General features: G+C 42.7%; 1 protein-coding gene across 3 annotated transcripts in view; it reads left to right on the top strand.

Moving 5' to 3' along the window:
* Supt6h (SPT6 homolog, histone chaperone and transcription elongation factor) overlaps positions 1–13,769 on the top strand; it is a 37,620-nt gene that overhangs the window by 1,830 nt on the left and 22,021 nt on the right. For 2 of the 3 annotated variants that reach the window (XM_027426594.2, XM_027426596.2), the window contains 8 exons: positions 8,715–8,853; positions 9,555–9,710; positions 9,806–9,882; positions 10,131–10,323; positions 10,468–10,552; positions 11,400–11,673; positions 12,405–12,506; positions 13,324–13,440. In XM_027426594.2, coding sequence (XP_027282395.1) covers positions 8,745–8,853; positions 9,555–9,710; positions 9,806–9,882; positions 10,131–10,323; positions 10,468–10,552; positions 11,400–11,673; positions 12,405–12,506; positions 13,324–13,440 — 1,113 coding nt within the window. In that variant the 5' untranslated portion in view covers positions 8,715–8,744. Of the gene's footprint in view, positions 1–7,264; positions 7,372–8,714; positions 8,854–9,554; positions 9,711–9,805; positions 9,883–10,130; positions 10,324–10,467; positions 10,553–11,399; positions 11,674–12,404; positions 12,507–13,323; positions 13,441–13,769 lie in introns of all 3 variants that reach the window. The other variant, XM_027426595.2, reaches the window with a different exon arrangement.

Raw genomic sequence — 13,769 nt, 5'->3', positions numbered from 1 at the left:
GGGGGGCGGGGTTTCTTCATAGGAAAGCAATGTATATTATGGTGGAAACACTCTTGGAGGCAAATAAATTTGCTCTGGCTTCTATATTTGGGGGGGGCGGTGGGGAGGAGCATTGTTTTTGTTTTTTTGAGACGGGTTTTTCTTTATAGCCTTGGCTGTCCTGGAACTCTTTGTAGACCAGGCTGGACTCGAATCCAGAGACACTGCCTGCTTCAGCTTCCCAAGTGCTGGGATTAAAGGCGTAAGACACCCAACATCTGGCAGTATTTTTGTTCCTAACAAATGTCATCACCATCTGGTTTAAGTATGATCATTGGCTTCCTCAACATTATTTTCCAATGTCAGTCACCAAATCCTGTGTCACCAAAAACCTCTTTCCGTAGGCTTTCAAATTATGTTCCCGTATCTCTCAAAAGCCCCTCTAGCTATCATTTTTCTTGACATATAATCCAGACTGACCTAGGGACTCTTAGTCATTCTGTCCTCAGCCTCCCCAGTGCAAGGAGTACAAGCATGTGCTACTGGGCACAGCTTCATCATTCTAACTTGTTTGTTTTGGGGTGTGGGTTTGAGACAGAGTTTCTCTGTCTATGGAGATCTATAGACTAGACTGGCCTGGAACTCCCCTGCCTCTGCCTCCCTAATGATGGGACTAAGGGCATGCCCCACCACCTCCCGTCTAATTTTTTTTTTAATTCTTATAGTTTTCTGCCTATACCAGTCAACTTTCTTATCTTTCATTGAAGCTTTAGTCAATATCAATCTGGCTTCTCTTCTAACTGCTCGTGAAAATTGATAACTTCACTAATGGCTACAATGTTACCAAATCCAATGGATACTCTTCATTTTAGTAATCTCTGGAATAGTCAGTACAGTTACTCCTTGAAGCTTTGTCCCCTTAGTGGTTGCTAAATACTTTGCTCTTGAATTTTCTCTGTTGAGCTAGCTGCTCCTTTTCAGTAAAAAAACAAAAACAAAAAACTTCATTGCATTTTTATGTGGTTATTTTGTGTGCATGGTTGAGTGGCAGGTGCCTTTGCTGGCTGAGTTATCTCACTCACTGACCTTTTGGGAGAGGGTCTATTTTTATCAAAAAAAAATTGTTTATTGCCAGCATGGACTACCTTACCCCTCCTTAGGCATACTGGCAGTTAAAGCTAAAAATATAATCATAGTGATCAAACTGATGCTGAACTCAATCAGCAATGCACACTACAAGCTGTCAGTCCTCTTTCCTTAACTCTCAAGTAGCATCCACCACTGACCTGATGTGGTTTTGTCTGGTTGGTTTGTTTGTTCATTTGCTTTGTAGGTTTTTTGTTTATTTTTGTTTTGAGTCAGGGTCTTGTTGTGTAGTGTAAATGGCCCCTAACTCTTTGACCCTCTTATTTCAGCTTCCTGGATGCTTTAGCCTTCTTTACTACACACTTTGCTTCTCTCTCTAATGTCTAAATGTTGGTTTTCTCTGGGGGTTTAATCTTGAGTCCTTTACATATTCAGATCCCTTCTCTGTGCTCCTTGTTGTAAGCCACCATCATCTTTGCCTGGGCTATGGAGTAGTTCCCCAGTGTCCGGTTTCCACTCAAATTCCCCTTCAGTCTTTGAAGCCTTTAACTTACCTTATAAAGATCCTATATTTCTTCTTTTCTCTGGTCAAACTGACCTCTGTTGCTGCCACAATTTGTGCTACTCAGAAGGCTCTTCTCCAGTGTCTCCTACAACTAACCGCCCTGTAAGCAGTTAGTTCCTACCCTTTAGTCCTCAGTCTTTGGGCATTTTTAAATTTCTTTATTTATTTTTCAGAAAGGGTCTTGCTACTGCCAGCACTTCCCAACTGCCTATATTTTTTAATAAGATCTTAAATTAAAAATAAGATCTTAAAGACCTTAATTGGCTAGAGAATGAGAATGTGTGTGTTAATTGTTGTGTAGGTGTAAGCATGCCTGTATGTAGAGGCCTAAGGATAGTTTTGTGGAGTCAGTTCTTTTCTCCCACCTTACACAAGTTTTTGTATCTAACTCAGGGCATGGGCTTGCATGGCAAGTACTTTTGCCTGCTGAACCATCTAACCAGACCCCAGCATATATTTTAAAAATCTTAATATCTTGTAATTAGGTTTTTTTCATAAGCAGTTCTGAAACCAAGATGTTTGAAAATGTAGGTTGATTCTGGAACTTTTTTTTTTTGTATTCTAAATGGAATACAAAATCATCAATACTTTTGAAATGAGCCTAAGAGAGTTTAAATAGGCCTTTTAAACTTGTTTTACTCATATTACCTTTATCAAGAACCCCCCCCCAATTTATTTTATTTATTTGGAGGGGAGGTCAAGACAGGGTTTCTTTGTAGCTTTGGAGCCTGTCCTGGAACTCAATCTGTAGACCAGGCTGTCCTTGAACTCACAGAGATCCGATTGCCTCTGCCTTCCGAGTGCTGGGATTAAAATGTGTGCCACCACCGATCAGCATCCCTCCCTCTTTATTTTTAGTAGAACACATTTATTAAGGAGGAGTAAGCACTCCAGAGTAGGAAGGGCTGCAAATGAGTGGTACCCCAGACCATGCTCTTACCTCCTCACTCCAAGTCCCCTTTTCTGAAGTAGTCCATGACTTCTGTCATATTGTTCTCATCACTAACTACAGGATTTTGTTTCTGATTTCAGAGATTTAACCAAGAGCTTTGTGCATGATATCCAAATGTTCCCTCCACCACTAATTTATGAAAATTATTAACCCTACCAGGGAGGAAGTGTATTTTATTCAGTTTTTACCTACCAAGACCCAGAACAGAGCTTGACCCTAAAACAAACAAAATCTTAATGTTAGTTGAAGCTTCAGAACAGGAGGAGTTAACAGGCCTGATCTCTTCAGCCAGATCTCCTCCTAATTGCCTCCTATAAGTTCTTGTTAGAAAGGAGGGACTGCAGAGGGCCTCCCCTGTGGCCATCTGATCCCAGCTCTATTCCTCTTCCAGAGAATGTCATGGTAACCACCACCCTCTCCCTTTAAGTCACATTTTACACTGCAGCTGTGCTTCTGTCTGGAGAAACCTCCCTCCCTCCCTCCTCTTCAAGGCCTATTCCAGATGCAAATTTAACTACAGTCTTGAATGTGGGGGGAAATTTGTAGAATGTGAGTGCTAAATACAAAAATCAAAACTACAATTAGCTCATCCTATAAATCATCTATTAATAATATACACGAGTGATGTGTTTTGTTTCTTATTATTCTGGAGTCGCTGCTGCTTGGCATCCTCAGCCTGAAGTGCTGATGCAGCAATCTTCAAATCTAGCTGTGGAAAGTCATGCTTGCTTCAGGCACACCTCTTTTTTTGTTTTGTTTTTTGTTTGGTTTGGTTTTTCGAGACAGGGTTTCTCTGTATGGCTTTGGAGGCTGTCCTGGCACTCGCTCTGGAGACCAGGCTGGCCTTGAACTCACAGAGATCCGCCTGCCTCTGCCTCCCGAGTGCTGGGATTAAAGGCGTGCACCACCAATGCCCGGCCGGGCACACCTCTTTTAACTGGAAATCTTAGCACTGAGCAAGATTAGGAACACTTCCACATCGATAGCAGAGTGTGCCTTATCACTAACCTAGGCTGAGAGCTGGGAGGGAAGGGATACAGCTTTCTTTCCAAGCTGATTATAACAGGAACACCAGCTGCCTCCCTGGACAATAAAAAGGCTGTTTTCTCAGGTAGGCTGTCTATTTCTCTCTGTTAAATAGACCAGGGAAATCTAATCTGTAACAGCTGGTTAACTTTTAGATGTTGATGTCTTAAAAGACTGAATTCATGGTATGATGACCTAATTAAAGCAAACTGTGTGGAGACTGTTGTATCCAAATCTATTTTTAATGTCTCAGTTCAGGGCTTAGGAGGAGCAGTGTTAAAATTAAAATTAGCAGGCATGATGGCTCATTCCTTTAATCACAGCACTCAGGAAGCTGAGGTAGGAAGATTGCTGTGAGTCCAAAGAGTTAAGTTTCAGATCACCCAATCTAGAGTAAGACTCTGTCTCAAAAACAATGAAGTATAAGAGTGGGGTTCTAACTCTCTCTTGCCTCTGTTCATGTTGTTTTTCTTTTTCTTAATGTGGTCTCACTGTATAGCCCTGTCGTAGAACTCTGTATATAAACCAGGCTGTCCTCCAACTCACAGAGATCCCCCCCTTGCATCTACCTTCTAAGTACTGGGCTTAAAGGCATGAGCCACCACATCCATCTAGAGCTGTAAATTTAATTGGCAGTTTTCTAAAACTATTTATTATGCGTACAATGTTCTGGCATGTAGGCCAGAAGAAGGCTCCAGATCTCATTATGGATGGCTTGTTGAACCACCGTGTGGGTGCTGGGACTTGGACTCAGGACCTCTTGAAGAGCAGCCAGTGCTCTTAACCACTGAGCCATCTCTCAAGCCCCAAATATGGCAGAATTTTTAAGATGCTCACTTGGTATTGCTGAAGCTAAATGACCATAAGGGTACAGATCTCAGAAAAGGGAAAGGGGGAGAGAGGCATCCATCTAACCCAAAGGCTTCCTATGTCATAACTCTGCAGAACCTTTTCAGTAGTCATCAAACTATTCAGGACCAGTTTATAATCTTAAAAATTAGTCAGGCAGTGGTTATGCCTTTAATTCCAGCACTCAGAAGGCAGTGGCAGGGGGATCTCTGAATTCGGGACCAGCCTGATCTACAGAGTTCCAGGACAGCCAGGACCACACAGAGAAACCCTGTCTCCAAGAAAAAACAAAAAACAAGATGGCTCAGTGGTTAAGAGGACTTACTGTTGCTCTTGCAGAGGACCCTGGTTCAATTCCCAGCACCCATATGGTGGCTCATAAGCATCCCTAAGGTCAGTTCTAGGGCATCTGATGCCCTCTTCTGACCTTTTTTCATGTGTATGGAGCGTGTAAGTGTATTGTGCAAGTGCACAGATGTGCCTATAGAAGCCATGGATAACTTTCAAGTACCTTTCCTCTGGGGTTATCTACCTTGTCTTTTGTGTCAGTCTCAATAGCCTGAAGTTTACCAAGTAGGCCAGAATAGTGAGCCTCACAGATCGACTTGTCTCCTCCGCTTCCCCCACTTCCCCATGCTAGAAATTACCAATCAGTCCCACCATGCCCAGCTTTTTTTCATGGTTCCTAGGGATCAACTCAAATCCTCAGGCTCACACTTTACCAACTAAACTAGCTCCCAAGCCTTGACACTTGTAATCCTCCTGCTGCCACCTCTTGAAAGCTGGAATTACAAGCTTCTGCTGTCAAAACTGGTTTTGCAGTACTGGAGATTGAGCCTGGGCTTCATGCGTGGCAGGCAAGCAATCTACCTACTGAGCCACATCCTCTGCCTTTGTGTTATTTTAATGTTCTACTCAGGGCTCAGTTAAGTTTTTTTTAGGAGTTCCCCTGACAGGCTTTAGATATGTTGGAAAACAGGAACATAGAAGATTAAGTTATTAGTTGGTACAGAATTATAGAATGCTAAGTAAAATGAGACCCAGGACTCAAATTGAAACCCATTTGACAGGACTGGAGGGAGATACAGCTCTGTGAATAAAAGCATTTGTTGTTCTTGTAGAGTACAGGGTTTCCCTCTAGCACCTACCCTAGGGGTTAACAACTGAGTAACTCCAGATCCAGAGCCCTCTTTTGGCTTCCTTGGGCATTGCAAAACACTAATACACAAATAGTTTTTAAATTTTTAAATTTATTTATATTTTATGTGCATTGGTGTTTTGCTTGCATGTATGTCTGTGCAAGGATGTCAGATCCCTGGAATTGTAATTAAAGAAGTTGTAAGCTGCAACGTGGGTGCCGGCTGCTGGGATTTAAACCTGGGTCATCCGGAAGAGAAGTCAGTGCTTTTAATCAATGAGCTATCTCTCTAGCCCCACAAACAAAATATTTTTTTAAAAAGAAACCCTGTTCAGGAGCATCTCTGTGAGTTCGAGGACAGCCTGGTCTCCAGAGCGAGTGCCAGGATAGGCTCCAAAGCTACACAAAGAAACCCTGTCATTTATTTGAAACCACGTTCTTAGCTTGCTGTGATGGTACACACCTTACTTTCAGTTCTTGAAAGGTAGAGGCTGGAGGATCTAGAGTTCAAGTTCATCCTTGGTTACATGGTAAATTTTATGGCAAATTTTAGGCTACTCTGGGCCATATTGAGACAGTCTTTCTTTCTTTTTTTGGTTTTTTGAGACAGGGTTCCTCTGTGGCTTTGGAGGCTGTCCTAGAACTAGCTCTTGACCAGGCTGGTCTCAAACTCACAGAGATCCACCTGCCTCTGCCTCCCAAGTGCTGGGATTAAAGGCTTGTGCCACCAATGCCTGGTTAAGAATGGTACTTTCTAGTTGACTTTATTACACTCAGCTAGCTTTCTTACATGGTTCAGAACCGCTTGCCTACCTATGGCACTGCCCATAGTGGCCTGGGCCCTCCTACATTAATTAACAATCAGGACAACCCCACAGACACAGCCACAAGTCAATCTGATCTAGGCAATTCCCTAACTGATGCTCACTCCTCTCAGATGACTCTAAACTGTGTCAAGCTGGCAGTTAAGCTAACCACTCCCTTGCAAAAAAAAAAAAAAAAAAATTCTCCCAGTCTTCCATGGCCTACAGGAAAAATGGAAAGACCTTAAGAGTAGAGATGAAATTCTGATCTCATCACCTAATACCTAGATCACTTGGAGAATGACAATAGGAGTACTCTAAGCCTTTTGAACTAAGTTTTATCTCTAGAAACATGGTTAAAAGGGAGAATAGATTCCTGAAAGTTGTTCTCTGACCTCTACATGCACACCATGGAGCATGACCCTTGCACACACAAACCATATACACAATAATAATTATAAAGGTGATGATCAAAGTTGGTGAGATGGCTCATTGGTTAAAAAAGTGCTTGCTACGCAAAACCTGGTGACCTTAGTTTATCCCTGGAATCCATGTAAAGATGGAGAAAGCAGACTCTACAAAAATTGTCCTCTAGCTGGGCGTTGGTGGCGCATGCCTTTAATCCCAGCACTTGGGAGGCAGAGGCAGGTGGATCTCTGTGAATTTGAGGCCAGCCTGGTCTCCAAAGCGAGTGCCAGGATAAGCTCCAAAGCTACACAGAGAAACCCTGTCTCGGGGGAAAAAGAAAGAAAGGAAGGAAGGAAGGAAGGAAGGAAGGAAGGAAGGAAGGAAGGAAGGAAGGAAGGAAGAAAGAAAGAAAAGAAAGGTACCATTCTTCATGGCTCCTACTGTGTCTTGCCTGTTAGATGAGTACCTTGGTCAGAGTGGATGCTGTGTGGAAGGGCCAGCAAGCCTGCCTTCAAGTTTCTGCCTTTACTTCCCTCAGTGATAGACTGTGACCTGGAATTGTAAGGTGAATAAACTCTTTCCTCCTCTAGATTGCTTTTGGTCAGTGCTTTATTACAGCAACAGAAATGAAAGTAAATGATATAAATGGGTTGGTTCATCATGATTCTGATGTTTCTAAAGAGGCTCTTTTTCAGCCAGATTCTTCAAACCAGCAGTCATACCAGTAGGCATAAGTTCGTATAGTGTTGTTTAATCTATTGAAAAGGGATTTTTCTTTTTTAAAAATAATTGTATTGTTTTTATTTCATATGTATGGACGTTTTGCTTGCATGTATGTCTGTGTACCATGTATATGGATCCTCTGGAACTGGAGTCACAGATGGGTGCTGGGAATCGAGTCTGAGTCCTCTGGTAGAATATCCAGTGCTCTTAACCGTTGAGGCATCCCTCTAGTCTCCCTCATCTTCTTACTGTGTATCCCTGGCTTACCTGGAACTCACTATAGACTAGACTGCCCTTAGATTCCCAGAGATCCACTTCTTGCCTCTGCATCCTGGGATTAAAGCCCTGTGCTACTGTTTGTGGCAGGGATTTTTCTTTTGACTCTGCTGGAGTATGTATGAAAGTATATAAAGTCTTGGCAATTCTCAAACTTCTTATGAACAAGTCATATAATCTCACTCTACGTCATAGCCTCATCTATATAATAATCTCTATGTTGGTTGCTTTCTCCATCTGCCTGATTCTGCCTCCATCTGATTGTGAAGTAAAATACCTAGGTTTAGAGAAATAATACAGATATGGTGGTTAGTTCCTGAAATCCCAGCACTGGACAGGCAGATTGCTGTGAATCCAAGGGCAACCTGGGCTACAGAGTGAAACCCTTTCTCAATAAAAGAGTGAGAAAGAGGAAATGATTCTGATTTAAGTCTTATATAATTGCCATTTCTTAGAATACAAGAGGAGCAATCTTTTGAAGAATGGGAGATTTGAAACCTTCTGATTGTTTTCTGGTTTTGGAAATCAGACTTGGGACTTATGCATGTTCACTGAGCCCTCACCATGGAGTCACACTCCCATGCTGAACCTCCTGATTCTTACTGAGCAGAAATGATAGAGTGGGCAGAGCCATGATAAATAGCTACAAGGATTTTGTGGAGAGGTTTAAGAGCATTGTTTAAAAGTATGTGTCTTTTGTTTATTTGTTTGTTATGAAACAGGTCTTACTATGTAGCTCTGGCTTTCCTGGAGCTCACTCTGTAGTCCAGGCTGACCTCAAACTCACAAAAATCTGCCTGCCTCTGCCTCCCGAGTGCTGGGATCAAAGGTGTGCAACACTACACCTGGCTCATGTGTCTTATTTTTGTTCACCTCCCCTCACACACACACTTTCTTTCCCTTCTGTAGTTTTCAAGGAGGCTGTGAGAAGCTGCAGTAATGTCTGATTTTGTGGAAAGTGAGGCAGAAGAGTCAGAGGAAGAATACAATGATGAAGGCGAAGTGGTACCTAGAGTCACCAAGAAGTTTGTGGAAGAGGAGGATGATGGTGAGGAGGCCCCAGCCTCAAGCTTCTCCCCACTATTCCTAAGCTTTGGATAGTTGGATTCTTGCTGATGAAAGGCTCAGGCTGAGCACAGAAGTTCTCACACATGAGGTACCAGCTTGAGAACGTTCAGTCATTCTTGGAAATGCATAGTGCATCACTCTGCTGTATCCCAAGCACAGTACTTAGAAAATTATCAAGACAAAATAAGATGCAGATATTGTTTATGCTAGTTTGAGTTTACATTAGTGCGTGAGACAGTAAACTGATAAGTAAATCTTTGTAATGCTTCCCACTTTTAGATCTATGGATGTTCATGTACTCCACTTTCTAACCTTTAGGGTCATCAAAAGAGTAGAATTGTGAAATAAACCTTTAAAGGGAGATGGGAGGTAAAACTTTCAGCAAAAGAGTAAAAGAAGGAATGTAGCTGCTGAGTTTGTACTTTGAGGAAACTAGGTTACTGGTAGCTATAAGGAAGATCATCTTTCCTAAAGACAGATGGTAAATGTGGGAAAGAAGCCTTCCTTTGCAGGTGCTACTGCTCCAAGTCCTGCTTCGTGCCATTACATGGGGCAGAGAATTAACATGCCACCTAGTCAGTTACTGGGTTCAGGGCAGATGGATAATTGAAGTTAAATGGGTAGTCTGCCCCCACCCCCCTCTATTCTGAATCTGCATTCCTCAGAAACATGTATTTTCAGATGAGGAGGAAGAGGAGAATCTAGATGATCAAGATGAGCGAGGCAACCTGAAAGGCTTTATCAATGATGACGATGATGAAGAAGAAGGGGAGGAAGATGAGGGCAGTGACTCTGGGGATTCAGAAGATGATGTTGGCCACAAGAAGAGAAAACGCAGTGAGTAGCATGTCTCCATGTCAGCTGAGGCTGGGGTGGAAGTTGCAATGGAGAAGACCTTCCCTCTTAACATGGGTACACTTTGTTCTCTTTAGCATCTTTTGATGACCGCCTGGAAGATGATGATTTTGACCTCATTGAGGAGAATTTGGGTGTTAAAGTCAAACGAGGAGTAAGTATTTTCTTTATCCTTTTTCCTGAATAGTTTGGAGTCATCAAAGAGAATGATGCCCAGCAGCATAATGAAGTCTATTAGAAAAAGATAAGTCAGTTTGCAGGATGAGGCTCAATGTCTTCTTTCCCATCTCACTTGATAAACGTAATTATGGTGAGAATATAGAAGTGAGCCTGGATAACCAACATCCTTATACTGGACACCCACACACCCTATCCTAATAAAGCATATGTTTTTAACACTAGCAAAAATACCGACGTGTCAAAAAAATGTCTGATGATGAAGATGATGATGAAGAGGAATATGGCAAAGAAGAACATGAAAAGGAGGCTATTGCAGGGGAAATCTTCCAGGATGAAGAAGGGGAAGAAGGACAGGAGGCTGTAGAGGCCCCCATAGCTCCTCCAGAGGAAGAGGAGGAAGATGATGAAGAGTCAGGTACATGACAGATTCTGGACGTGGATATTGAGATTTCCTGGTCCTTAATAGGGAGGTCCTTTTAGGTGCCTCCCTTATTTTCTCCCTGGTAGGAACCAGGCTTATCCACGGACCAAGCACTTAACTTGTTCCTTCTTCTCCTAGATATTGACGATTTCATTGTGGATGATGATGGACAGCCTCTAAAGAAGCCCAAATGGCGAAAAAAGCTTCCTGGATATACAGATGCGTAAGTGGGCCTATTACCATGTGGTGTTAAAGACATTGAATGGTCATGTGATCAGGAAGACTAGAGGCTTCTGCCAAAATTAAGATGTCCCTAACTCCCATCCATTTTTGTTTGGTGTCTCACCTCTAGTAGGCAGTTATTTCCAGCTCCTCCTACAGTCACTGAGTGCTCTCAAGTATGTAAGTCCTCAAAAGATTAGGATAAAGCCAGGAATGGTGGCACACACCTTTAAACGCAGTACTTAGGAGGCAGAGACAGGCAATCTCTATGAGTTCGAGGCCAGCCTGCCTGATCTAAAAAGCTACACAGAGAAACCCTGTTTCAAAAAATCAAAAACGGACAAAAACCCCTATCTCAAAAGAAAGAAAGAAGGAAGGAAGGAAGGAAGGAAGGAAGGAAGGAAGGAAGGAAGGAAGGAAGGAAGAGAAAGAAAATGATTAGGATAGAGTTGCACATGGGCATGAGTCCAGCATCCCTCTTTTGCCCCATGTATTCCTCTATAGAATACCTTCCAACCTGTATAAAAGCATAATAGTTTGAAAGCTTTTGTGCTAAGGGAATGCTATAGTATCTTGGCAAAAGATGGTTTGCCATTCAGAATAAGGACCCATCTACCTATGGTGTGTGGCTTCTATCTCTGGCAGGTGCCAAAGTTAGACTATTATCCTCTGATAATAGTTTGCCTTGAAACTTCCAGGCACCTATTTATTCCACACTGAATGTGATTTTCCAACTGGCTTTTCTCTTTGCTCCTTTAGTCCTCTGAGGCCTGCAAAAGATCTGGGCAGGGGCTGCATTTCTCCTCCCTCTCAATCCTGAGCCCACTGCCTCTTATTCTTTCACATAGAGCCCTGCAAGAAGCTCAGGAGATCTTTGGTGTGGACTTTGACTATGATGAATTTGAGAAATACAATGAATATGATGAAGAACTGGAGGAAGACTATGAGTATGAGGATGAAGAGGCTGAAGGTGAAATCCGAGTGCGCCCCAAGAAAACCACCAAGAAGCGTGTAAGCCGTAGGAGCATCTTTGAGATGTATGAGCCCAGTGAACTGGAGAGCAGCCACCTCACAGACCAGGACAATGAAATCCGAGCCACTGACTTGCCTGAGAGGTTCCAGGTAAGAAACCACAATGAGTAGTATTCGTCATAGACTCTGAAGCCCATCCAACTCAGGTCCATGGAGTCTGTTACCTATTTATTCTGGCAGTACTGGGAATTAAACTTGATCCTCTTTTTTTTTTTTTTTTTCTCGTTTTATTTTGAAACAGAGTCTCACTAACTTAGGCTGGCCTTCAACTGACTCTAGCCCAAGCAGGTCTTAAACCTCAGCCTCCTGAGTAGCTAGGATTACAGGTCTGACATTGAAATGGCATTCTTTTTTTCTTTTTCTTTTCTTTCTCTTTTTTTTTTTTTTTGCTTGTTTGTTTTGTTATTTTTATTGTTTTGTTTGTTTTGAGGCGGGCTCTCATGTAGGCCATAATAACTCAAACTTAGTAGCCAAGGATGACCTTAAATTAAATTTCTGATTCTCTTGCCCTTTTCTGGGGGGGCGGGGCACAGAGACAGGGTTTTTCTGTGTAGCCTTGACTGTCCTGTAACTCTATTGACTAGGCTGGCCTCGAACTCACAGAGATCCGCCTGCCTCTCCCTCCTGAGTGCTGGGATTAAAGGTGTGCATCACCACTGCCCAGCATGAAATGGTATTCTTAACAGATCTGGAAAATACTCATTTCATGTCAGGTGACCTTAGAATGTGCCTAAGGATCACATGCTTCTGTTAGAAGTCGTATAGGTTTTTCCCTAAGCAGGATACAGAGTAAAAATGTCTCACCCTCTTATCCACTCCAGCTCCGCTCCATCCCTGTCAAGGCAGCTGAAGATGATGAGCTAGAAGAAGAAGCTGACTGGATCTACAGAAATGCCTTTGCCACACCAACCATTTCCCTACAGGTACTCACAAGTCTTTACTTCAGAGGCTAGAAAGCTGGCTGGGTGGATAGAAGCACTTGCCCTTACAAAGAACCTGGATTTGGTTCCCAGCACCCACATAGTAGCTTACAACTGCCTTTACATGGAGTTCTATGGGTCCTATTCCCTCTTCTGACCTCTGAGGGCACCAGGCACTTACATGGTACATATATATACATGCAGGCAAAGCATTCATACTCATAAAATAAATGTTAAACGTTCTGACATGAACCAGAGGCCAGTTGATGAAAATGAGAACCTATTCCTTCCCTGTATAATGCTTCTGTATGCCTGGGAAAGTGTATGTGTATACATATATACAAGAAAAATTTTAAGCCTGGCATGGTGGCCCAAACCTTTAATCCCACCACTCAGGAGGCAGAGGCAGGCGGATATCTGAGTTAGAGACCAGCCTGGTCTACAAAGCTCAAGTTCCAGGACAGCCAAGGCTACACAGTAAAACCCTATCTTGAAAGACCAAAAGAGGGGCTAGAGAGATGGCTCAGTGGTTAAGAGCACTGACTGTTCTTCCAGAGGTCCTGAGTTCAATTCCCAGCAACCACATGGTGGCTCACAACCACCTTGAATGAGATCTGGTGCCCTCTGCTGGCATGCAGGCACAAGACTGTATACATAATAAATTTAAAAGAAAGAAAGACCAAAAGAAAGAAAGAGATGGAAAAAAAAATTTTTTTTTAGATTTCCTCAGAAAAGGCTATCACGTTATGAAGCTCTTGTGTGGTGAGAGAGAGGGTAGCATGACTTGCTGGTTTTGTTTTGTTTTTGCCTCTTAATATAGGAAAGCTGTGATTACCTAGACCGTGGACAGCCAACCAGTAGCTTCAGTCGCAAAGGACCCAGCACAATTCAGAAGATCAAAGAGGCCCTGGGCTTCATGCGGAATCAGCATTTTGAGGTAGCTCCTTGAGCTCAAGTAACCCAGTGGTTAGAAATTCATTAGAATTTAGGGGATGGGCTGGAAAGATGGCTCAGAGGTTAAGAGCATTAACTGCCCTTCCAGAGAGAGGTCCTGAGTTTAATTCCCAGAAACTACATGATGGCTCACAATGATCTTTAATGAGACCCAATGCCCTCTTCTGGCCTGCAGGAAAACATGCAGACATAATAAATAAATAAATATTTTTTTAAAAAAATTACAGGATGAGGCAAGAGGTAGCTACAATCAAGTGGTAAACCCCCTTCCTTATCCTTAGGAGTCTCTTAACTCAAGAGTGTTATGACTAA

This window comes from Cricetulus griseus, chromosome 7 (genome assembly GCF_003668045.3).
Source record: "Cricetulus griseus strain 17A/GY chromosome 7, alternate assembly CriGri-PICRH-1.0, whole genome shotgun sequence".
Classification (NCBI taxonomy): domain Eukaryota; kingdom Metazoa; phylum Chordata; class Mammalia; order Rodentia; family Cricetidae; genus Cricetulus; species Cricetulus griseus.
This window is presented reverse-complemented; position numbering and strand designations above follow the sequence as displayed.